At 41.8% G+C, this 25,102-nt stretch overlaps 1 protein-coding gene across 1 annotated transcript in view; it reads left to right on the plus strand.

The window, feature by feature from the left end:
* The first annotated feature begins 890 nt into the window (after positions 1-890).
* Positions 891-25,102, plus strand: part of p2rx5 (purinergic receptor P2X, ligand-gated ion channel, 5) — a 30,156-nt gene continuing 5,944 nt past the window's right edge. Inside the window, 8 exon segments of the mRNA XM_072660923.1 lie at positions 891-1,024; positions 10,614-10,764; positions 16,985-17,056; positions 17,531-17,606; positions 19,314-19,398; positions 19,595-19,675; positions 23,625-23,766; positions 24,207-24,346. Coding sequence (XP_072517024.1) covers positions 891-1,024; positions 10,614-10,764; positions 16,985-17,056; positions 17,531-17,606; positions 19,314-19,398; positions 19,595-19,675; positions 23,625-23,766; positions 24,207-24,346 — 881 coding nt within the window.

Here is a 25,102-nt window from a genome sequence, read left to right on the forward strand (position 1 = left end):
ACACAATTACACCTAACACAATTACACCTAACACACCTAACACAATTACACCTTACACAATTACACTTAACACAATTACACATAACACAATTACACCTAACACAATTACACCTAACACACCTAACACAATTACACCTTACACAATTACACCTAACACAATTACACCTAACACAATTACACCTTACACAATTACACCTAACACAATTACATCTAACACAATTACACTTAACACAATTACATCTAACACAATTACACTTAACACAATTGGCTCTCCATATGGATTCCCACCAGCGTCCCACCAGGGTCAGTAATAGGACCAGGAGGGTTAAACATGGGCCCCAATCTATTTAGAGCCCATGCCCACCTGGAACCCACCTAGCCCACGTTCCGCCCATGCGTGCCCCACATGAGCATGTTGGTTGGATTGGGGGGGTCCAGCACAGTTTGTTATAGATTTGGTGACCCAGACCTGATGACCCTTGATACTGTGAGGGGTTTAACTCCATGACGACCCATGGACAGAGTGGGGAAGAGGGGGCTGCGAGGGGGGTCGAGTAACTGTGTATTTTTAGCTCGTGCACATATCATTACCCTTCTGCAAATAGCAAACAGGGGGAAACTGAGCAGCAGCTCAGATCATCATCATCTTCATCTTCATCATCTCAGTGGAGGAGGAGGTTTCGACACCAGCGTCTGGACGTCTTCAGCACGTTTCCTACAGCAGCGCGAGGCTCAGATCAAAGGGAGGATGTAAGATGGGTGGAAGATGGTAGGTGTGAGGCGGTTTCCTATTTCAGCGCGTGAACCCGCGCTGCAGCGAGCGCAGGACAGCTGATCCAGCGCCGAGGGCTGGATAGAGGTGACCGGGGCTCCACAGAGCGGCCGCGGGAATGGCTCAGAGCAGGGGCGCCTTCTTCTACTCGCTCCTGGACTACAAGACCGAGAAGTTCGTCATCGCCAAGAACAAGAAAGTGGGAGTGCTGTTCAGGCTCTTTCAGCTGGGGGTGATCGGATACTTGATCGGGTAGGTTGTTGCGCTTCTTGAGCCACCCTATTGCGCACACACACACACTTACACACACTCACACACACTGTCCTCCTCCTGCTTTAGTAGTCCAGCAGACGGTGTTAGTACTCACCTTGCTGCTCAGGACCGTGCACGGCTATTTGTGGGCTCATTGCACTGCATGGCTCTGAGTTACAAGCAGCTGCTAGCCCCTGTAGCACTGGGGGCAGATGAACCCCCAAGTGAGCCATGACCATATAGGCTGGGCCACCATGTGCAGATACGAAGGAGCACAGTACTTTAGTACTTCAGTACTTCAGTACTTAATCATACTTGATTTGTTTCTCAACTTTCTATCTATTAATATAGCTACACTATATTGACAAAAGTATTGGGACACCTGCTCATACATTGTTTCTTCTGAAATCAAGGGTTTTAGTAACAAGGGTTGGAGTAACTGTCTCCACAGTCCGGAAAAGAAGGCTTTCTGCTATGTTGTGGAGTTAGAATTGCTGTGAGAATTTGATTGCAGTCATTAACACGAGCTTTAGTGATGATCAGCACCCCACCTCATCCCCAACTTTCTAGCTCATCAAAAAAATAAAAAGTATTGGGTGAAGCAGCATCCATCATTACAGAGAACACAGTGCTTCCACTGTTCCACAGCTCAATGCTGGGGGGCTTTATACCCCTCTAGCCCACGCCTGGCATTACTGGCATTAGGCAGCATGGTGCCAGTAGGTTGAGTCCTAATACTTTTGGCAGTACTTTTCATAAAAGGACTAGACAACAGGGTAAATGCTGAATGCATTCATTAGAAGAGGTGTCCACAAACATTTGGACATATAGTGTCCAGTTATATAACCATTAACCCAATTAGCTGTGGGTGCCAATACATAATATAGCTGGATCCATTCCCTTCTAAGATCCTCGTAAAAACTGTGTAAGCTGGTGTATGTATGGTTGGTGAATAAGGAACAGTGTTCTACATTTAAAGTAAAGACTGATGATGCATACATGTAAATAATCATAGCATGTAAATCACTGAACGGTTAGCCGTCAAGCTAGACGAATTCTAGCTATGATCAGTCGAACACAGCTAGCTGAACAACCCTGCTGAAAATTGCAGCTCAAGACTAGCTTTTGCTGGTGGATGGGTTCAGATGATCTAAGCTGCTGATCAAGGGGAAGACGTACCCGAAGCTGGTGAGCGAGCTGGTTAACCTGATGACCAGCTTAGTGTGAGATGCGTTTGATTAAGGTCAGGCGTGGTCATGCTGGTCAACCAGTATGGTTGGTAGGCTTGGTAATGCTGGTTGTTTAGCTTGGTCAGGTTGATCATGCTTCCAGACCAGCTAAACCAAACAATCACCAAACAAAACCATAGCCTATGCTGGCCCAGAGCTAAGCTGGTAGACCTTTTAAAAAATTGCTAAAGGTTATAGCATTTACATTAACAGTTACATTTAAGGCATTCAGCAGACGGTCTTCTCCGGAGCGACTTGCAAAAGTGCTTTGCTATTTACCCAAGAAAAACCTCAGCTAGTTAGAATAGACTAATAATTTAAAGATCCTCTAAGTTTAGACTCTACTTAACACAAGTCAGTAAGAAGACCACTCTGCTATTCGCCCAAGTGTTCTCGGAAGAGGAGGGTCTTAAGTCTGCGTTTGAAGACAGCGAGTGTTGGACTCGGCCATTCAGACACCCAGGGGAAGCCCGTTCCACCACTTTGGTGCAGGACAGAGAAAAGCCTGAATGCTTGTCTTCCGTTTTTGGAGACGTGTCAATGTGAGGAACCTTTTAGAGCTTCACACTCACAGGTCTTTTAAATAAATATGGCTAGAGCGTCTCTTTTGTCCAGCCTTGTATAGAACTTATCAGCTTAATTTATCTCTATAAATGTAAGTTGTCTAGTCCCTGTGGAGAAACACTGCCAATAGAATAGACTCAAGATAAACATGAACCTATTGGCACCATGCCTAAAGACAGGGCTGGGCTAGAGGGGTATAAAGCCCCCCAGCATTGAGCTGTGGAGCAGTGGAAGAACTGTGCTCTCTGGAATAATGGTTGGTGCTCCATGCAATACTTCTGGGATGAGTTGGGGTATTAGGGATGAGGTGAGATTGTCATTATCCAACATCCTGACCTCATTAACGCTCTTGTCGCTGAATTTAATCAAATGCTCACAGCAATGCTCCTCCAAAATCTTCAGTTGCTCCAACACAAGCAGAATAAACTCTTGTTTAATACCCTTGATTTCAAAAGAAACCGTGAATGAGCAGGTGTCCCAATACTTTTGTCCATATTCTGAATGGATAGACAGAGAAAATAAGAAAGGGCGTATGTCCCTGGGGGGCTTCTTCTGTCAAATTACCATGTATTCTCTCTCTCTTCGTTTGTTAACTTTCTAGCTATTAGATAGATAGATAGATAGATAGATAGATCACTTTATTTATCCCACAGGGAAAGTCAGTTTTTTACAGCAGCAAAATCAAACAAGAGAGCAGCATGATAGAGGCATAAAAGCGTAAAAAGTGATTGTAGTGCAGTAATAATTACATTAATATAATGTAATATACAGAATGAATTATGTGTAATGTATAGCTACACTATATTGACAAAAGTATTGGGACACCTGCTCATACATTGTTTCTTCTGCAATCAAGGGTTTTAGTAACAAGGGTTGGAGTAACTGTCTCTACAGTCTGGAGAAGAAGGCTTTCTGCTATGTTGTGGAGTTAGAATTGCGGTGAGAATTTGATTGCAGTCATTAACAAGAGCTTTAGTGGGGTCAGGATGTCGGATGATCACCACCCCACCTCATCAAAAAAAAAGTATTGGGTAAAGCAGCATGCATCATTCCAGAGAACACATTCAATCAAGGGTATTAAACAAGAGTTTATCCTGCTTTTGTTGGAGTAACTGGAGATTTTGGAGGAGCATTGCTGTGAGCATTCGATTAAATTCAGCGACAAGAGTGTTTTGGCCTGGTTATCAAGAAGGATGCTCTTATCACAGGCCCATCTGTAACACAGAAATCGGTGAAACCAGAGATAAAAACTCTAAACCGAAACTAAATTCTCAGCATCTCATAGTATGACACATCACACACTACAATCCACAAGTCATTGACATTTACGTTGCACAAAATCACACTACCCACTTAGTTTACATTCACTCATCACAAACAAGAAGGACATGGAAACATCTGGCTTTCCATGATTTCTTTGATGTGTTTGAGGGAGGGGTTCTAAATCAGAATTATACACTCGGCACATCTAATGTTTGGTTAAATGTCCCATAGCAAGTTGCACCTTGAACATATTGGCATTTTGGTAGCCTTTAAAGCTGCATTATGTAAGAATCGAGGTGGGTTTATTACTATATACTAGGGTTCTGTCTTATAAACTGATCTTTGTACGTTGCAGCTTCAGGAAATCCTTTGACTGTATGACTGGAGGTGCCTGTTAGCCTGGTTATCCTGTTCGCTAATTGCTGAGCTGTGTATGCAATGCTTTCAAATATGCTTCTGCCAGCTTTTGAAGGATCCTATTAATAGATGACACTTTTATTTATAACTGATATATACAATCTTTTTATGTTCATCATGTAATTCATTTTATATATTTTACTTACTTGATCATACATGCCTAATTTACACTGCCAAGAAAAGCATAAATCACTCAATACAGCTCAGGCTGGTCCAGGATGACTTGTCATTGAGGCCAAGATCCAGAGGATTCTCGGTTGCGCCAAGAGTTTTCTCGTCACTTAGGCCTGTCTGAGAGGACTGGCTCCAGCAGGCGAAGGCCGAATTGGTCTTGGGCTTAGATCCAGGTTGGAATTTAGCCATGACCTACAAATAACACTTCAGGTAGATGAGGACGTAAGAAATGCAGAACACTTGTTTCTGGGGAAAACATGGAAAATATGGAAAGTGAGAAGATTGAAGAATGTTTGCATGTTTTCTAGCTATTGGGTTGCAGTTGATCCAAGCTAGGGGTCATCAGTTAAGGTCCTGGAGTGCCAGAGCAACAGTGTGTTCCATCAACAACCTGTACAGGGGTCTGGCCCTCCAGGACCAGTGAATTGACTATCCCTATCGTAACAGAGAATGGTTCAAAACTAGGCAGCTGAAGATTGGAAAACCCTGGTGTGATGAATTCTTGATCTTGAATGAGGAGTCAACCTGCCTTGTGTGGTCAGTCCAGGCTGGTGGAGGTGGTGTAATGATGTGGAGAGTGTTGTGTTGAAACACTTTGGACTGTTAATACCAATCAATCATGGCTTGAACGCCACAGACTATTTGAGTAATGTTGCTGATCATGTGCATTCCTTCATGACCACAGTTTACCATCTTCAAACAGCTACTTCCAACGTGACAGCAACATTGTCTAAAACTGGTTTAATCTACATTACAACCAGTTCTCTCAAAATTCTCAAAGGAATGCTCTCAACGTCTTGTGGAATCCATGCCATGAAGAACGGAGGCTGTTCTGAGAGCAAAATGAGGATTTGCTGGAGAGAATGTGGAACACCTAAGGCTCATCATACTCACAAATGTTTGGTCTTGTCCCTTTATTCAGTCATTTTTGAAAGCTGTAGCAGCAATCATCTTGAACGTTTTGGGTTTTGGCATTAATACATCTTCTACAAGTCTGTATCTCAGTTTTGCCCCAATGAACTGAGCAATGGTGACACCTCCTAAAGATCCTACTGGCAGCAGGCAAGAAGGCCATTACTAAATGTTGGCTACAGAAAGATCTACCAGTCTGTTTGTCAGTATTGTTGAACAACTGCACCTCTTAGAATGGATGCCTCTTTTCATCCGACTTCAGAAGAAGCTGGGAGAAAAACGATGGGGAAAGTGGTGCGTTTATTTAGACAACAGGAAGGATAGCTCATATTGACTCTCGAATGACCAAATTCTGTTATCCCATGACCTCGCATATGTCTCTTGCACCCCACCCCATTTTTTCCCTCCTTTCCCCTGTCATTTACTTGTTCTGACTAAATGCATGCTCTGTCTTTAAAATGTGTGCACAAATAAAAAGTAAAAAAAAAGAAAAGCGCAGCTTGGTTGCGCAGCTATATTTAGCTAATCAGGTCATATCAATGACTATAGAAAACACGGTCGCCGTGGTTCCATTCTTTTCCGTTCCATAGAAATCAAGCCAATACTGTCCGCCATGTTGTCAAAGTTGCAATCAGAGCCAGAGCCGGACTCATTTACTCATTTGGTAGACCCGCCCCCCTTCTCTCAGACCAAGTGTGTCTCAGACCACCTTCATTAAACTTACAGAGCAGAAGCAGGATTCACAGTTTGTCCAGTAAGTGCAATGTAAGTACAACAGTAAAGGTGCAGCTCATGTAAGGTCCACTACAACCCATGTAATGAACAGAAAGGACATATGCAGATTCAGCAGACGACTGTTCGCTTCCAGCCAAGGCTGTCGGTCACTTTATTCCTAAGTGTAGCCCCGCCTTCTGGAGATTAAAGGACACTTTAGAGGAGAAGAATGAGATGGAAACACATGTGGATGGGGCGAGCTACACATCACACTCCAACCAGCCGGCAGAGGCACTAGACCTGTTGCGCAGCTACAGTGGTGCTTAATGGTTGCTATGGTATCCTAGGTGGTTGCTATGCTGTTGCTAGATGGATGCTGAGGTGTTGCTATGGCAAAGGTGTGGTAAAATGTGGTGTGCCAAAACCTTTGCCCAAAGGATGGTTGGTCCAACAGCTCCTCTATAGCAGGTCCTCCAGCTGGTGTGTGGGAGAGTGACATCGTCAGTGTAGCCATTCCAATGGGGAAGTAATGTACAATAATTTTACGAAAACACATGTCGGGTTGGTTCATAAAGCATAACACTATGCTATTAGTTCTACGCTTTTGCCAAATCTAGTGTTTGTAACTGGAGTAATGTGGCCAGTAAAGAAGTATGAATTTTTGGTTAAAAGTTTATGGACATATATGAATGCATTCCTATGGGAAAATGATTCTGCTACCTCCGTTGATATCTCAAAAACTGTGGAAGGAGTTACATGGCAGAAAAATAATAATTATAAGAAAACAGAGGGATTATATAAGCCCAAAGAAATGCTTTGCAATACACAATCATGATAAAGTGCTCAGTATAGCTGCTCCTCAATATCAGTGTCTACACAGTGATGGAGTGTAGTGAGTCATTTTACAGCTGGTAGAGTTGGTTATATTTTTCCACCTTTTTTTGGAGAAGTCCCTTGAGTCCATTTTGTGCTGCAGAGATTTATTAGACTGTGGCACCTCTGCTCATCTCTAATTCATTACAGTAGTGCTCATTACAGCACCATACACATGCCAGCGGAGTTGCGGAGGAGTTGCACTCATCATTCCCGTGTCCTTACACTTCCTAACTGACATTGGAAACTTTAAAAGCGATGCTACAGCCAATTTTACTGACCGTAAATTGTCTGAAGTACAAAAGGACGCTCAGCTTTCAGGCTGGAAGTTGTCTGCTGATGCTGATTCAACTGGGCAGTGCACTTCTGCCTGTGTTTATAGATATAGTTTATAGCCTTTATCACCCTGAACCAATGTTTGTGTGCAATTTATGTGGGTTTATGTACCAAAACAAGTCCTAATTCATTTGTGCATGATAATTTCCAACCTTCCTAACCCCTAACCAATAATTATAGAAAACTTTATTTTTACACATTATTGAAATAATGATGTTAGAGGTTATATATAAATACACTGTTTACTCAACAGTCCATAAAGTCCATCTATATAACCTAAAAACAGCCTGTTGTGAATTCACTGTCTCTCTGATGTCACAAGAACCAGCTCATTTACATATCCCCACCAATTCAGCCTACCTCAGTTTAACCCCGCCTATTTATTTAGCCATTCCCAGGAATGTTTCTGAGAACCGGCTCTTTTTGTACCTGTGCCTTTAAGACAGAATGAAACACTACCTTAAATGTTAGCGTGAATGGGCGGGGCTAAACTTCTACATCCATTGAAAAGGTATTCATTCTGCAGAGTATTGTCCATATCGCTGCTGTCCAATTAAAACCAACCATCTCCATTTTTGTCAGTTTTTAGTTTTCTCCATCGTTTGAACCCTGTAGTTTCTCTGTACAATGTGAAAATAAACCTTTATAAATAGACCAATAGAAATGCTCCAAATTACTTGGAATAAACTCAACTTTTCCATTGACTTCCATTCAAAGTAAAGGTAAAACATTTTCACGTTTTTCATTGGACAGTGACGATATATAGACGGGGTTGTGAATGGTATGCTCAACACATTGTTTTATGTAGGGATGTCCCGATCAAGTCTTTTTTCTTTTGCTCCCCAATCTGATCCGAGTACCCTAATGTTGACTTTTGGCCATTATCCGATCCTTGTGTTTGTACAAATAATGCAGCCCCACGACTAAGTTAAGACATGCTGTTAATTAACACTAGTAAATGACTGTATCTTTAGTGAACAGTTTCTATAATCAGACATTCTCAACTCATTTAGTAACTCTCCACTCCACCTTTAATAGATCATTATCGCGCTTCCCTGTCCATTTATGCGTGAATAGCATTATAGCAGCATTCCAGTCATGTTGTAATCAATGGCGAAGGCTACTGCCTTTTCCCAAACACACCCTTAATACACCCAAACACACTGGCCAAAGTTCCCCCTCCATCCAGTTTAAACATGCTCAACTCCAGCTGAAAAGCTCTGCTCATCATGTGACTCGGAGACGCTCCACCATCTGAAACAGCACACTACAGCAGACGAGCAGGGTCATACAAATGTTTTATACAAATGTTTTCCACAATGCACTTCGGCGAGACTTACAGACATATTAACTGCCCTCCTGTTGAATGTGCTGAAGCCTAATGAGGATTTCTGAGGGAGGCTGACAATTGGCGAGCACTCTGTTAAACGGTACAGCCGGAAATTCGATGATGCTACTATATTTTAAGTCGGACGTGACGACACAGCGACCGTGCTAAAAGTCTATAGTGCTGAAGCTACAGTGTGTACATTACTAATTAAGGTGGATTGGAAAGTTTCAGTAAGAGCCTTGATTTTGCTGCTAACTGGTAACATCACCACACTTCGGTATATCAGTTCAAATAAAGCTCTTTTTGACGTTCCTCACTGCAGCATCTGAGAATCATGTCTGTTTATGGCACCTAAACAAAGGATCGGAAGTGGATCAGGCTTTAAAAGCCTTTAAAAGCCCTGGATTGGCCCTGATCCTGAGTCACTGGATTGGATCAGGACATCCCTGGTATCATGTAAACGGATGGTTGGTGGAGCATAGTGGGTAAAAACATTGCCTTGTCTGTGGCAGACAGGGGTTCAGGTCCCTGGCTGGGCAGGCTCACCACTTTACACCAATAAGAGTCCTTGAATAAGACTCCTAACACTACATTCACCTACCTGTTTAGCTGTTGGTGCAAAATGAAAAGATTATTTTTCTTTGGTAAGTCTCAAATTCTGTAAATCTATGTGTAATAGTGAAGTGAAGCCGTACTTACTGTACATTAGAGGGAATAGTTGGCATAAAGAAGGACATTTTACAGTCGTTTATTGTCTTTTTTTTTTTGGCGTGCTGACCGAAGATACATTACTTATGACTTTTGAATGCATTTGCATTTGAAAGCATTTACATTAAAACTTTCCCTCTACATGCAACAGCAGTGGAGAACTCTCCAGGGCCTTTAGGCAATTAGAAAAGCCCTAATGATTTCTGGGAACTAAAGAAATGCATATAATACTGTATTTTTATTTAATACAATCATCAATCAGCATTGTAGTACTGCTCTTATTTCATAGGGAGTTTCCATAATTAGCCACTGACAGTGGGACCCACCAACCAGGCTCTTATTTCCAGTGGTTGGTCTTGTGGAAGTCCTAAATAGGCCACTGACTGTGAATATGAGTGGTAGCCTGATCAGGTTTCCACTTGTTAGAAATACAGAGTCACTCTTAAACTGCAACAAACAAGGTAAAGGTAAAGGGTGTAGATGTTTGTGGACACCCCTTCTAATGAATGCAGATAAACATGAATCTAATGCCAGGTGTGGGCTAGAGGGGTATAAAGCCCCCCAGCATTGAGCTTTGGGGCAGTGGAAGAACTGTGCTCTCTGGAATGATGGATGGGCCAATACTTTTGGGATGAGTTGGGGAGTCAAAGATAATAAGGTAGAGTGGTAACATCCAACATCCTGACCTCACTAACGCTTTTGTCACTGAATGCAATCAAATCCTCACAGCAATGCTCTGCAAAAATAGCAGAAAGTCTTCTTCCCTGGACAGTAGACACAGTTCATCCAACAAAAGCAGAACATTTTTTTAATACTCTTGATTTCAGAAGCAACAATGAATAAGCAAGCGTCCAAATACTTTTGTCAATAAGTTTTAATAAATATTAAGCTTCAAATCTTAATCTAGAACAGCCAGAATGTGAATATGCATTGCTATTAGAATGGTGCCAACATACTACTAGAATCCTATAGCATTTGCATTGTCATACAGGTGTCTGAGGGCCTAGCTCTGACAATTGTGGCTTCCCACTTACAGACGCAACAGACCATATTCTCTTCCCTTTTCTAGGTGGGTTTTCTTATGGAAGAAAGGCTACCAAGAGAGAGAAGAGGCCATCCAGAGCTCTGTGTTCACCAAGCTTAAAGGTGTCGCTCTCACCAACAGCACAGAGCTCGGCCTCCAGGTATGGGGTGCAGAGGACTATGTTATACCTTCTCAGGTGAGTGTGCTTCGAGGTTGCATGATTTTTCCATTCAACATGTGTGTCCAAAAGTGTCCAGACATCCAGGTTTTAATGGTGCACACATTGTATAGTCTCTATAGAAAAGCACAGCCAATAGAATGGCATGCCTAATGTCAAGCTTTGGGTAGACAGGTATAAAGCCTCCCTGTGGAGCGTTCCCAAAAATAATGAAGTTCCAAGACCTTAAGCAGGAGTTGGAGTTCCAGAATTTTGTTTGTTTACTTTCGTCCAGCTCTTGAGATCCTTATTAATGGGAGAGCTCGCTTGGCTGTGTTTAGATACCACAGAGAAAAATCCTGATAGATAATAATGAAGAAATGAGAGCATTACTAGAGTTCACAAAGAGCACAAACAAGGCTAAATGTTACAGACATGTTTCTTTATTTGATTACCAGAATTCACCAAGCTATTCATCAACCTACATGGCCCTGAGGATGCAGTTAGACACAGATCTTAGTTTGTGTTTGTGACAAAGATGTCATGTAATAGAATAATGAATGGTTATTCACTGTTTTACTAAATAAGGAGTCATCTCTAAAATCAAGAAGTGAACAACATATATCAGCATATCCTCAACATTAGCAATAATACTCAATAATCTTGTCCTATCATCCCATATCTTTCATAATGTCTTTATGCAGCAGATACCAGACCATCCTAGGGCATTTGAATGAATTATGGATTAAGACAACAGAGATCAAACAGTAACTAGCTCAGATACACTATATGTCCAGAGGTATCCGGACACTAATTTCCAATAATCTGCCAAAGCACTGTCAATATAATGGCTCACTCTAGAGCAGTCTAGATAATGCAATGGATAGAGGGGCATAGAGCTTCCCAGCACTGAGCTGTGGAGCAGTGGAACTGTGTTCTCTGGAAGGATGGAGCTCCATCCAGTATGTTTAAGATGAGTGCCAAAACTGATCAGACCTCAACATCAGACCTCACCTACCTGATGCTCTCATGGCAATGTTCCACCATCTAGTATAAAGTCTTCCCATAAGAGGAGGCTGTTACTGCATCAAACGGGGGAACAAACTCCCTGTTAGTACCGTTGATTTCAGAAGAAATGCTGGGTGAGCAGGTGTCTAAAAACAGTGATTGATACACCACACCATCGCGCAAAAAAATGACACCTGAATGATTCTGATAGCAAATTTAGAAGTCATGGTGCTCGTACACATACTTTAATGTGAGCATCATGTCATCATCATGTTTTTAGACACCTCAAACTCAACCCCAGCAAGACGGAGCTGCTGTACATCCCGGGAACTGCTGGACCAAAAAACGATCTTGCCATCACCTTTAAGAACTCACTGGTCACTCCTTCTACAGAAGCTCGAAGCCTTGGTGTAGTCATGGATGATCAGTTGTCGTTCTCAGGTCATGTGGCAAACGTAACTCGGTCCTGCAGATTTCTCCTGTACAACATCCGGAGAATTCGACCCTTCCTCTCTAGAGAGGCCGCCCAGGTGCTTGTTCAGTCTCTCGTCACTTCGAGACTTGACTACTGCAACTCTCTTCTGGCTGGTTTCCCTCTGCGCACCATCAGGCCCCTGCAACTCATCCAGAATGCAGCGGCACGGGTCGTCTTCAATGTCCCTAAATTTAGCCATGTCAGTCCACTGCTGCGTTCTCTTCACTGGCTTCCTGTAGCTGCTCCCTGCATCAGATTCAAAACCCTGACTCTGGCCTACAAAGCCAAGAACGGACCAGCCCCTCCGTATCTGATGGCAATGGTCAAAAGCCGATCCGCACCTTAAGTACGGCTCGGCTCGACCCGCCATCCCTCAAAATCCGCGGAAGACAAGCGTCCAGGCTTTTTTCTGTCCTGGCACCAAAGTGGTGGAACGAGCTTCCCCTGGGTGTCCGAACAGCAGAGTCGCTCGCTGTCTTCAAACCCAGACTAATGATCCTCCTCTTCAGAGAGTACTTGGACGATGAGAAGACTATGGTTACCTTATTGTCTTGTGTTTAGTAATGTCTAAGCTTAGAGGTATCTTTTGAATTATTAGTCTATTCTAACTAGCTAAGGCTTTTCTTGGGTAAATAGCAAAGCACTTTGTAAGTCGCTCTGGATAAGAGCGTCTGCTAAATGCCATAAATGTAAATGTAAATGTAACTGTAGTTGTCATTAACTTGACGTTCTTCAGAAGAGCCTCAGAGTGCATCTGTAAACAAACTGCATTTCTTTGTTCTCTTTATTTATATATTTATTTATTTTACCAAAAAGTACTTTTGCTCTTGTAGATAAAATTAGTGGCTTTAGTCTTAAATATAAAAAACAATCGAGCTGAAACACAATCAATTTTAGTAGAATGCAAAGGGCAAATGTGAGTGCCCCAAAACTGACACTAACGCATTCATTAAATTATTTCATAGTAATTTATTTAGTAAATTATTTCATAGTAAATTATTTCTTAGTAAATCCAAAACTGACAGGTACATTTCACTGCCACTTTGTTAAATAAGCAGACCTTTCAGTCCGGCTCTTGAGATCCCTACCAATGGGAGAGCTCACATGGCTGTGTTTACCTAGATACACGATATCCCCAAATGTTTGTGGACACTCCTTTTAATGAATGCATTCAGCTACTTCAAGTTGCACCTATTGCTGACACAGATGTGCAAAGGCACAATGCACGCCAATAGAATAGGACTCCCTGGAGCAGATAAACAACATGAACCTATTGGCACCATGCTGCCTAATGCCAGGCGTGGGCTAGAGGGGTATAAAGCCCCCCAGCATTGAGCTGTGGAGCAGTGGAGGAACTGTGTTCTCTGGAATGATGGTGCTTCATCCAGTTCTTTTGGGATGAGTTGGGGAGTTGGAGATGAGGTGGGGTGGGGTGGTGATCATCCAACATCTGACCAAATCCTCACAGCAATGGTCTTCCTAAAGAGGACATTTATTTTGAATTTCTTAGAAATCATTTGGCCTTCCCAGAAGATAAGTGTCATGTGCCATGTCATAGTGTAATAATCAAGGTAGCAGTGTGTGGGTGTTCACTGTATGACTAAATAAGAAGTGAAGACGGTTACATTCATGCACAGGAAGTTCACAGGAAGTTTCACATGCAGTGATCTCTAAAATCCAGACGTGCTCAACATACATCAGCATATCCTCAACATTAACAATAATACTCAATAATATTGTCCTATCATCTCATATCTTTCATAATGTCTACAGATACCAGGCCATCCTAGGGCATATCTAGCTCAGATACACTATATGTCCAAAAGTATCCAGACACCATTTCTAATGACCTACATTACAGTGCACTGATTGTTGACAGGCTTGTATAATCGTCATAGAAAAGCACTACCAATATCACTCTAAAGCAGTCTAGATCATGCAAAGGTTAGAGAGATATAAAGCTCCCCTGCATGGAGCTGTGGAGCAGTGGAGCTGTGGAGATATGTTCTCTGGAATGATGGAGCTCCTCCATTCAGTATGTTTAGGATAAGTTCTGTGCCAGAACTAATTGCTCAACATCAGAACCTGACCTCCAACATACGCTATGTCCAAAAGTATCCAGACACCCCTTCTAATTCGTGAATTTCTCTACTTTTGTAAACCCATTGCAGACACTAGAAATGATTACCAATAAATGAGATACACTGTAAACATTTGACGTAAGACCAACTTACATTGATGCAGTAACTGATTACAGAGCAGTTTTTAAACAAACTCAACTTGGTTTAGTCAAAAGTTCTCCTAACTCGCATCACAATTCGGCCAACAGTAGTAACTAAGTTGCATCTGAATCTGATTAAATATTGCATAAGATATTTAGTCTGCGGCTCCTCCCCCTCAATTAGTTTGCTGTTTATTTCCATCTGCAGGTTATCACATCATCACATGATGTCCCCACTCTGGGAGTCTTTTGACAGTGGAACGTTGAGCCCTTTCTGGGATTTGAACTTATGATCTCCTCACACTTGAGAATGAGCAGCAGTTAGACCATAGGGCCAGTTTAGGATGTAAAATCACACTACATAAAAACACAGTTTTGAGTAAATGTACCTCTTTGTTCTTCTTGGACACAGAAATGTACATGGGTCCAAAGCTCTGGAGTGGCACACCTGTCTAACTGCCTCTTATACTCAAGTATGAGGAGATCATAAGTTCAAACCCCAGTAAGGGCTCAGCACTCCCATGTTGAAGGTTTCCCAGTCTGCGATGTCATGTGATGGGGGAGTTCTAACCTATACCACCACAGTCCTCCAAGTTCAGGTGTCTGAGAACAGGAAGGCCTTTTCTCAGACACCTGAATTTGAAGGACTGTGGTGGTATAGGTTCGGAATAACCTGCAGATGGGAATAAACAGTAAACAAATTGAGTAGGAGGAGCCGCAGACTACACATATTTACTGTACCTACAAAATATTGAAGCAATTTCAGCTGCAGCTCCTTTACTAATGTGTCTGAGGCTCAACAGTATATGTATTGAGGATCAAACTGAGATTCAGAAGTGAAGGATGTGAGTTTACTCCAAAAAACACTCTGTAATCAGTATTTTTTCATCTTTTTAAGTTGGCCTGACTTTACATTTGTTACAGTGTATGTACAAAACTTGTCACACTTGTACACTTTTCATTGCAAGCTACAAGCAAACTGGAAGCAGTAGCGTCTCCTGCACTACCTCACACACTGTTAAGCTTTATTTCTAATTGATGAGATTCACTTAACCATTGGCAGGCCCTGACAACTAGATTTATCTGAAAAGTCTGTTATGAACAAGCTGAGGAGTCTAAAGCTTGCAGGCACTCTGTGTTCAGAGACCTTTGCCAAGGTAATGCTGTTCTTTAATTAAACGTGTTCTGGAAATAACCGCAGGGTTATTGTTTGATTTAAAAAGACTGAAATTGGTTTATGGATTTAGGACAGATTTCAGTGAAAGTCCTCAGCAGGACATAACCATATTTTCTTAATGGGGGTAATTCATGTAAACTATGATCATAGGGGTGAGTGATATGGCATACGTGTAATATCATGATACTGCATGAAGAGTTGGACACCTTGGTGCACCTTGGTGGTTTGGTTGACAGTGCCAATTTGGGAGAGATAAAAGGAAAAATGGGAAAGCTATGAAAACTACGATAACAGTGCACTGCACTGCACTACATCCACTCAAACATGACTCATTCAGCCCTCTGTAATGAAACATGTGCTTAGAGTGTTGTAGTAGTACTGATAACACCCACGACCTGCTCAGAAAGCCACACTGTGATTTAAAGGTGCACGTATTTGTCACTATACAGTGTGAACTGTACAGTGAAATGTGTCCTCCGCATTTAACCCATCTGGTAGTGAACACTCACTTACACACATGTGTTAGGGGCAGTGAGTACACACACACACCCAGAGCGGTGGGCAGCCAACTCCAGCGCCCGGGGAGCAGAGAGGGTAAAGGGCCTTGCTCAAGGGCCCAACAGTGGCAGCTTGCCGAGCCCGGGAATCAAACCCACAACCCTGTTATCGATATCCCGGCGCTCTAACCACTGAGCCACCACTGCCCCATTAATTAATTAATTAATTATGATTAATTAATCATAATCACAATAAATATTCATAGGGATATTGCTCACACTCTGTCCTGACCACACTCTTTGTCCAATTATTTGTGGACACCCCTACTAATAAATGCATTCCTCTACTTTAGGTTGCACCCATTGCTGACGCAGATGTGCAAATGCACACACACACACACACACACACACACACACACATACAGCTTGTCTAGTCCCTATAGAGAAGTAATGCCAAGAGAATAGGACTCTCTGGAGCAGGTAAACATGAACCTATTGGCAGCATGTCTCCTAGACAGAATAAAAAGCAGAATCTTTTTTTAATAGCCTCGATTTCAGAAGACACAACAAATGAGCAGGTGTCCCAATACTTACAGTGTAGGACTGATTGGGGTTCTGTGCTAGAGGCCATCACAGAGAAGCAACATTACTCAGGCAAAGAACAATTTACTGCACATCTACGTCTACAAGAGCTCTTCCTTGTATTTCAAGACACCAGTCTGAATTCAGATAATTCAATTTAGAACCAGTGCTTTAGCTAAGGAACCCTTACAGAACCAATTTGTTTAAAAACAAAGTGCATATATAATGTCCTCACAGCAATGCGGACATGTTTTCATTATTACCTTTAAAAGCATTGCTTGGTCTTTTTGCTGTTCTAGGGGGACCGAGTCTTCTTTATAGTGACGAATTACCTTGAGACTCCAAACCAAAGGCTGAACGTCTGCGCTGAGGTAAAAACAACAGTATATTTGTACACTGATTAGCCATAACATTAGCACCACTGACAAGTGTAGTGAAAAACATTGATTATCTTCATCCACAGTGGCATCTGTCAAGGGGTGTGATATAAGTATTAGACAGCATGTGAAAGGTGATGAGTTAAAAGTAGGAAAAATGGACAAGCACAAGAATCTGAGCCACTTTGACCAAACTGTGACGGCTAGACGACTGGGTCAGAGCATCTCCAAAACATCAGGCAGGTGTTGGGTTTCTCTGGCATGCAGTGGTCAGTACCTACCAAACTGCTGTAAGAAATGACAACCGGCGACCAGGCTCATGGGCACCTAATGCTCATTGATGCGATCTATGGAGGCCCTACCTCACAAGGATCTGCCTGATGTTTTGGAGATGTTCTGACCGTCACAGTTTGGCTCTTGTCAAAGTGGCTCAGATTACAGACACTGTTTTTTCCTGAATGGTTTCAGAGCATAAAGGTGCTGGATGGTCTTTGTAACCACAACGCTGATTGTGTGGATGGAGAAACAGTCATAGCAGGTCATGGTAAGAAGATGTTTTTGTGAAAACACACACACACACACACACACACACACACACACACTTCTGTTGTTCATGTGATTTACAGTAAATGGATGCGTTCTGTTGACTCAGTCATGATCTACTGAGAGCAAAAGTGAAACGGTGGAACAAGCTACGCCACAGAGCCACAGAAAGGTGCACTGTTAAAAAAACAAAGGAGCCACAAAGATTCTTAGGGGCGATGCCACAGAACAACCACTTTACCTCTCAGTGAATCGTTTATTAGATGGTTCTTTACCCATTTCTGAATGTTTTCTGTAATATAGAGGTTTATTTACATTTACATTTTGCTCACACTCTTATTTAGAGTGACTTACATTTGAATCATGTGACACAGGCCAATGCACAGCCCTTCTTGGGGCAGTGGTGGCTCAGCGGTTAGAGCGCCAGGCTATCGATAACAGGGTTGTGGGTTCGTTTCCCTGCCACTGTTGGGCCCTTGAGCAAGGCCCTTTACCCTCTCTGCTCCCTGGGCACTGGAGTTGGCTGCCCACCGCTCTGGGTGTGTGTGTACTCACTGGCCCTAGTTCACTAGTGTGTGTGTGTGTGTGTGTGTGTGTGTGTGTGTGTGTGTGTGTGTGTGTGTTCACTACCACAGATGGGCAAAATGCGGAGGACACATTTCACTGTACAGTGACAAATACATGCACCTTTACACAGACAGGACAATGTAGTGTTAGGAGTCAAGCCCAAGGACTTTTGATGATTGGTGTAGTATGGTGTGCTTGCCCAGCCATGAAACCAAACTGTAGCCTGCCACTGGGAAGGCAGTGTTGTTGCCCACTACACCAACCACTCATTTAATGTCACAAACATTATCATTCTGGGCAAAAATGCTAAATGCAACGTACTTAATCCTTCACTGTACAATTATACTATAATTTGAATTGCTTTCTGAATGTGCCACTGAAAATACAGCGCATCCAACAATAGAGGCAGGATAAAGCTTCTTTTAAACAGTGTTAGGAAACATGCTACCATAAAAAGCTCCAATTCCACATTCTGATCCATTTTATTAAGACCAACATGGGAATGCAGCATTTTAATCACTCTAGAGGCAAATTGTAATAAGTTGGAACTCAGGATGTGTCCTCAACAAGATTTAAAGAAACACTCCAGTCCATTTTTACGATAATCTGAGGGCTGTATTCACTAAGACAGCATTTCCACCAATCTTCTCTACTTAGGCCTCAATTCTTTTAGCTATGTTCACTTTAGAAATCAAGTAAATAAAAACATATAATATAATATAATATAAATATTTTTTTATGTTTTTATGTTTTTTACTTTTTGGACATAATTTGAATCTGGCAGTTGTTTTCATATTCTCTCAAAAATATCATGATATACAGATCAGTAGAAATGCTTAATAATTACTTTTACATTGAGTGCATTTACATGCTCTTTATAATCAAATAACTGCAGAACATCAGACTTTATCAGATCCGATCAACACGTTTCTATTCACTTTACCTTACTCTGATCTAAGCAATCGAAGTGGGCTGTTTACAGTTTGCAGTTTACACTCATTGACTTCCACTGAGCGTTAAGAAGGTTGGATCCTTCTCCTGTAAAGTTGCTGTTTTGGAGATATGAGGTTTTTGCAGTGATATTCATTAGTGTATCAGCATGCAGTTTAGTTCTAAGGTCTGCTCACATGTTCTGTCTCAGGTGTGAAGACAGGCCGCTGTGTGAACGAGACGGGCACATGTGAGATTTACGGCTGGTGTCCAGTTGAAAGCAACCACACACCCCGGTAAGAATAACAACACACACAGCTGTCACAGAACCTGCCCTCCCTTCATTATTGATGGCCTGTCTTTATTATTGATGCAGTGTGTTGCCTTCATTCAGCTCCTGACCTCAGACAACTTGGCCTCTGAAAAGCACTGAAGGTCTAATACTTGTGTTTGTGTGTGTGTGTGTGTGTGTGTGTGTGTTTAACAACTTAGGGAACCCTTGCTGGCAAAAGCAGAGAACTTCACCATATACATCAAGAACTTCATTAGATTTCCCAAGTATGACTTCTCCAAGTAAGTCACAATGGAAGTAGGTAAAAGTGTGAACGTCTAAAATGCGTGTGGGTTGAAAGAAGTGTACAGGATTTCCTGTGCAGTTCCACTCCCTCACTAGTAAGACAACAGGTTAAACATGAAAACAATGAACTTATCTTTCAAAATTAAAAGTATACTTATATCTACTTTTTGAAAAGTACTGAAAATTTGGTGCAATATATACAGAACTGTGCAAAAGGTTTAGCCCTCTGTGACAATTAGTATTACAGACTCCTTATTTGGGCAGTAAGTGTTTATTTACTTAGTAAAAAAAAAAATAATAATATTAGAATAAACACTAATAACATTCCTACATAAAGTCAGTTTTTTTCATCACTGTGTTTATTAAAACATCTCATGGAGTCTAGTATTATTTAGAGTTCTCCTCCAGCACCTGGTTTGGTGGTAAATTAGGACTTAATGATGGTAAATCAGGTGAGCTGCTGCTGCTGCTGCTGATGGAGATGAACACATCCTCCACGCTGTGCTGGCTGGACTGGGGGGCGTCCAGGAGAAATCTGGAGGAACTGAGCTCTGTTCTTCAGACTAGCTCACCGACAAGATCTCACTACTTTCTTCAACATGAGAAATTCTTGCTCATTTTTACTGGATTTATGTTTATCTGCATCTGTTCTAATAGGATCTAATAACTAATTGCTGCCTAAAACCTCTGCACGGTGCTGTATATATATATATATATATATATATATATATATATATATATATATATATATATATATATATGTATGTATATGTGTATAATGCATATAGCCAAAGTGGGTAGTTTGCCACAGTGCTAATAACTGAAGATGTCTTAATAAAGAGTTAGTTTAGGGTTCAGGTTTCAAAACCCTGTATTTAGTAAAAAAAAAAACTGAAATACACAGAACATTAAAGACATGACATTTAATAGTAATGTAGAACGGGACACTCTGGAGCATAAAGCTCCCAGCCACGGAAGCCACAGAGAAACACTTTCTTTGGAGGGCTGGAGCTTTGGGATTAATTGGGGATCTATTTGTGGTCCAGACTTAATCAGTCCAGCATTACTGCCTAAATGCTTTTGCAGCTGAATAAAACTGAATCCCAGCAGCAGGGGTCACCATCTAGTGCAGGGCCTTCTCAGAAAAGTAGAGAGTGAGTGTTACTGCAGCAGAGGGGGGACAGACTCCCCATTAATCTCTATTAATACCCTTCATTTCAGAACAAGCAGGTCTCAGAATACGTTACAGTATACAGAGTGTCTGGGAATGTTTTAGCTTCTCAGCCTCTCAGCTTTAGCTATTATAGCATGGGACCTTGTAAAAGAGGGAATTTCTGGACAGCGCTATCTTTGGTCTAAATGACTCGGCACATAAGCCCGCTCTGCATGTCTCGCCTTCTCCCACCTGCTATTTATACCCACACAGTCAGTTACGGAAGCACTAAGGCTGCTTGTCTGTTTTGTGGGGCGCTGTGACAGCAGCGCGCTGTGCATTCTCGGGCAGGTGTCACTGTTGAAAGGCCTACAGGACTCAGCGTATCAAGGAGTAGAGTTCGTTGTATGGTTAATCCTCAGCTGTCATGTCCTGTTCTACTGGCAATAATCCTCAGACATACACTACACTGGAAACGAGGGCTTGTCCGTTCAACCTAAGACAATGACTTCATGTGGTAACAAGCAATTTTCAGAAGCAGCTGCTTTTATTTAACTCTAATACAGGTTGAAATAGAAAGTAGGGGGTTGACTTACTTTTCCTAGCTTGCACAGTTGATATTTACTGGGCTTTGGTGCTATGTTATGCTTAACAGGTTCTATAAAGAACGATATATTAGAGATTGTCATTATATATGAAGAAAGATTAAACCAGGCCAAAAACTCCACTACATGTCTACATGTTTAAGGACACCACTTCTAATGCATGCATTCAGCTACTTTAAGTTGTGGGGTGGTGATCATCCAATGTCCTGACCTGTTGTCACTGAATGCAATCAAATCCTCACAGCAATGTTCCAGAATCTAGTTGAAAGACGTTTCTGGACAGTATATACAATTACTCCAACATAAGCAGGATAAACTTTTTTAATATTTTTGATTTCAGAACAAACAAATAAGCAGATGTCCCAAATACTTTTGTCCTTTAATTTTTGTTTCAACCATTTTGCATTTACTAAAGAGCCCTTGATCATCTGTCCTTTCTTAGGAATGTAATCTAATCAATCAGTATGCAGTGTTGCTATAAAAATAAAACTGTCTCAATAACAGGGAATGCAATTAAAAAAAACAAACCATGCTGTAACTTCCAGAAATGATCTTCCCGAAATGATCAGAAAGTGAGGATCACATGTCCCCCCTGGTCTCCAAAAACTGCACCAGTGAGAGCACCTGATATCTCTAGTCATTCTCAGGTTTTGGCATCTAATTTACTTTGCTTAGAGACTTGAAGTAGGAGAAAAAAATCAATTCAGCAGAGGATCACAATGCTATTAGCACACAGAGGTCTGAGTATTAAGTATTTTATTATTTAATTATGGATATTTTAAACCCACCCAAGGACTAATAGGACACCAAAAATCTTTGCTTTCTTAGTACACTTCACAATTATGTTTTTATTCAGTTTAAAAGGAAAGCGCTTTCTTTATGAGACGATATTTGCAATTAAATGTAATAAATACTGTATACACACATGCACAATAAGTAAAAGTGCAAAACTTACCATATCCCAAATCTTTACAAATCACAGTAGATTTGTACACTGTAAAAAGAGTTACCTAAAAATGTCTTAAGATGGTAACAAGCGACTAAAATCAGCTCAAATACATGCTTTGAATAATTGAAATGGTTCACATAAAGTCTTTATCTGAGTTGAGTAAATCTAGTTCAAATGATTTCTTTCCACATGACAGAACTAAATGGACGGGTAAACAGACGCCTTTTTACAATGTTGTGTCTCAAGTATTGTGTTAATACCAGCAGCAGCCCAGTGATTACAGACCTCTGCAAGTGTCCAGTGGTCTGCTGTTTCAAAATACTGACACTGAAGAGGGTCAAAGTGAGCAGCTGGCATAACAGGGTTAATACTGTGCCCTACTACTGCTGAGTTAGCCACTTTACCAGCAGCTGCAACTTTGACCCCTGACCTCCCTTTGTGTGTTTTGTGTTGCAGTTATAAGGGGTTGGTTTCCCTACATTAGAAACCCAAGTGAACTTACACTACACGGACAAAAGTATTGGGACACCTGTTGATTCGTTGTTTCTTCGGACTTTAAAAAAAGCATATCCTGCGTGTTTTGTATTTATTTAATATAATTCTTATATAACTTTATTTTAATATGTTTAGTATGTATATAGTTTTGTCCTCCTGTAGAGCATCAACCTGAACCTCACCACAAGCATTTCAATGCATAAATGTCCTGACATGTTGTGCAAATGACAAATAAACCTGAAACTTGAAACTTGCTTTTGCTGGAGGCTTTCTCCTAGATTTTGGAGGGGCATTGCTGTGCAGATTTGATTGCATTCAGCGACAAAAGCATTAGTGAGGTCAGGATGTTGGATGATCACCACCCCACCTCATCCCCCAACCCCCCAACTTATTCCAAAAGTATTGGATGGAGCACCATCCATCATTCCAGAGAACACAGTCAGTTCCACTGCTCCACAGCTCAATGCTGGGGGGCTTTATACCCCTCTAGCCCACGCCTGGCATTAGACAGCATGGTGCCAATGGGTTCATGTTTATCTGCTCCAGTGAGTCCTATTCTATTTTAGTACTTCAGTACAGTATTAATTAATAGGGGGTTTTCCTCCCTATGCCGCAGATTAGATGTTGGGACATTGCTGTGAGGGTAGTGCAGCCTTAGTAAGTACCAGCATTAGTAAGGTCAATGGCAGAGGTCAAGGTAGTCATGTGACACTTACTGTTTGTCCTCTTCTATCACCCTAAAGATCCAATGTCCTGCTCACCAACAACAAGTCATATCTAAAGACATGCAGCTACGACAGGGACCACGACCCCTACTGCCCCATCTTCCGTGTCGGAGACATTGTACAGTGGACTGGTCACAACTTCCAAGAAATGGCTGTCAAGGCAAGTGTCCCTGATGTCATTGTATGGTCTTAATTTGATGAGACTGTGCCACAGCTTTGAGCCGAAGAGCAAAAGGAGATGACGCATCTCAACAGTGAATTTCTCACCAATGCAGAGGATGGGAGAGGCTTTGAGGGAGGATACTCTGCTCGATTAGCGTGGAATTGATTTCATTAGGAGTTCCTCTTGCTCATTTATTACTTGGCTCGCGTTATGTCTACAGGGGAACTCTTAAGCAGTATGCAGGCCATTATAGTCAATTTACATTCGGTCCACTAATGCAGCTTCCATGAAATGGCCTTGCTCTTTAACAGTGTATGGTGAAGAAGAGCCAAAGGAGCGAATGAAAATAAGAGTACATGCATAGAATCAATCAATCAGTCAAGCAATGGTAACAATAACCTTTGTCTTTCTTCTCCTTCTTTGTTTTACCCGTCCAGGGTGGATCTATTGGAGTGCTGATTGAGTGGAACTGTGACCTAGATAAAGACTCCTCTGCATGCAATCCTCAGTACAGCTTCACTCGCCTGGACGCTTCAAAAGACTCAACAAATTCTATCACCTCGGGATACAACTTCAGGTGACCTGACTAATACCAGGGCTTTCACAGTTACACCCTTTTCCTTACTTATTATTTTTATTTAGTGGCTAAACCCACCCCTAATAATCTACTCTATATGTCCAAATAGTTGTGGACACCCCTTCTAACGAATGCTTTAAGTTGCATGCGTTGCTGACACAGATGTGCAAATGAACACACACACACACACAGCTTGTCTAGTCACTGTAGTGAAGTACTGCCAATAGAATAAGACTCTCTGGAGCAGATCAACATCATGAACCTATTGGCACCATGCTGCTTAATGCCAGGTATAAAGCCCTCCAGCAGCATTGAACTGTGGAGCAGTGGAACTGACTGTGTTCTCTGCAATGATGGTTCATACTCCATCCGGTACTTGAGTGAGTTGGGGAGATGCGGATGAGGTGGGGTTGTGATCAACCAACATCCTGACCTCTGTAACGCTCTAGTCACTGAACACAATCAAATCCTCACAGCAATGCTCCTCCAAAATCTAGTAGAAGGCCTTCTTCTCTGGACAGTAGAGACAGATACTCCAACAAAAGCTCTATTTTTAATACCTAGAGTTTGGAAGAAACAGTGCATGAGGTGCAGGTGTCCACAGGCATTGACACTTTTGTCCATATAGTGCATATAATAAACACTGAGATAACGATAGACACAGCCATGTCGTGGACGTTTTAGGTATTTAATAAGTAAACACTGTATATTCATCACCCAGTCCCCCTGTGTGAAAGCAGTCTGAAACACACAGTT

Source organism: Salminus brasiliensis, chromosome 1 (assembly GCF_030463535.1).
Source record: "Salminus brasiliensis chromosome 1, fSalBra1.hap2, whole genome shotgun sequence".
NCBI classification, from domain to species: Eukaryota; Metazoa; Chordata; class Actinopteri; order Characiformes; family Bryconidae; genus Salminus; species Salminus brasiliensis.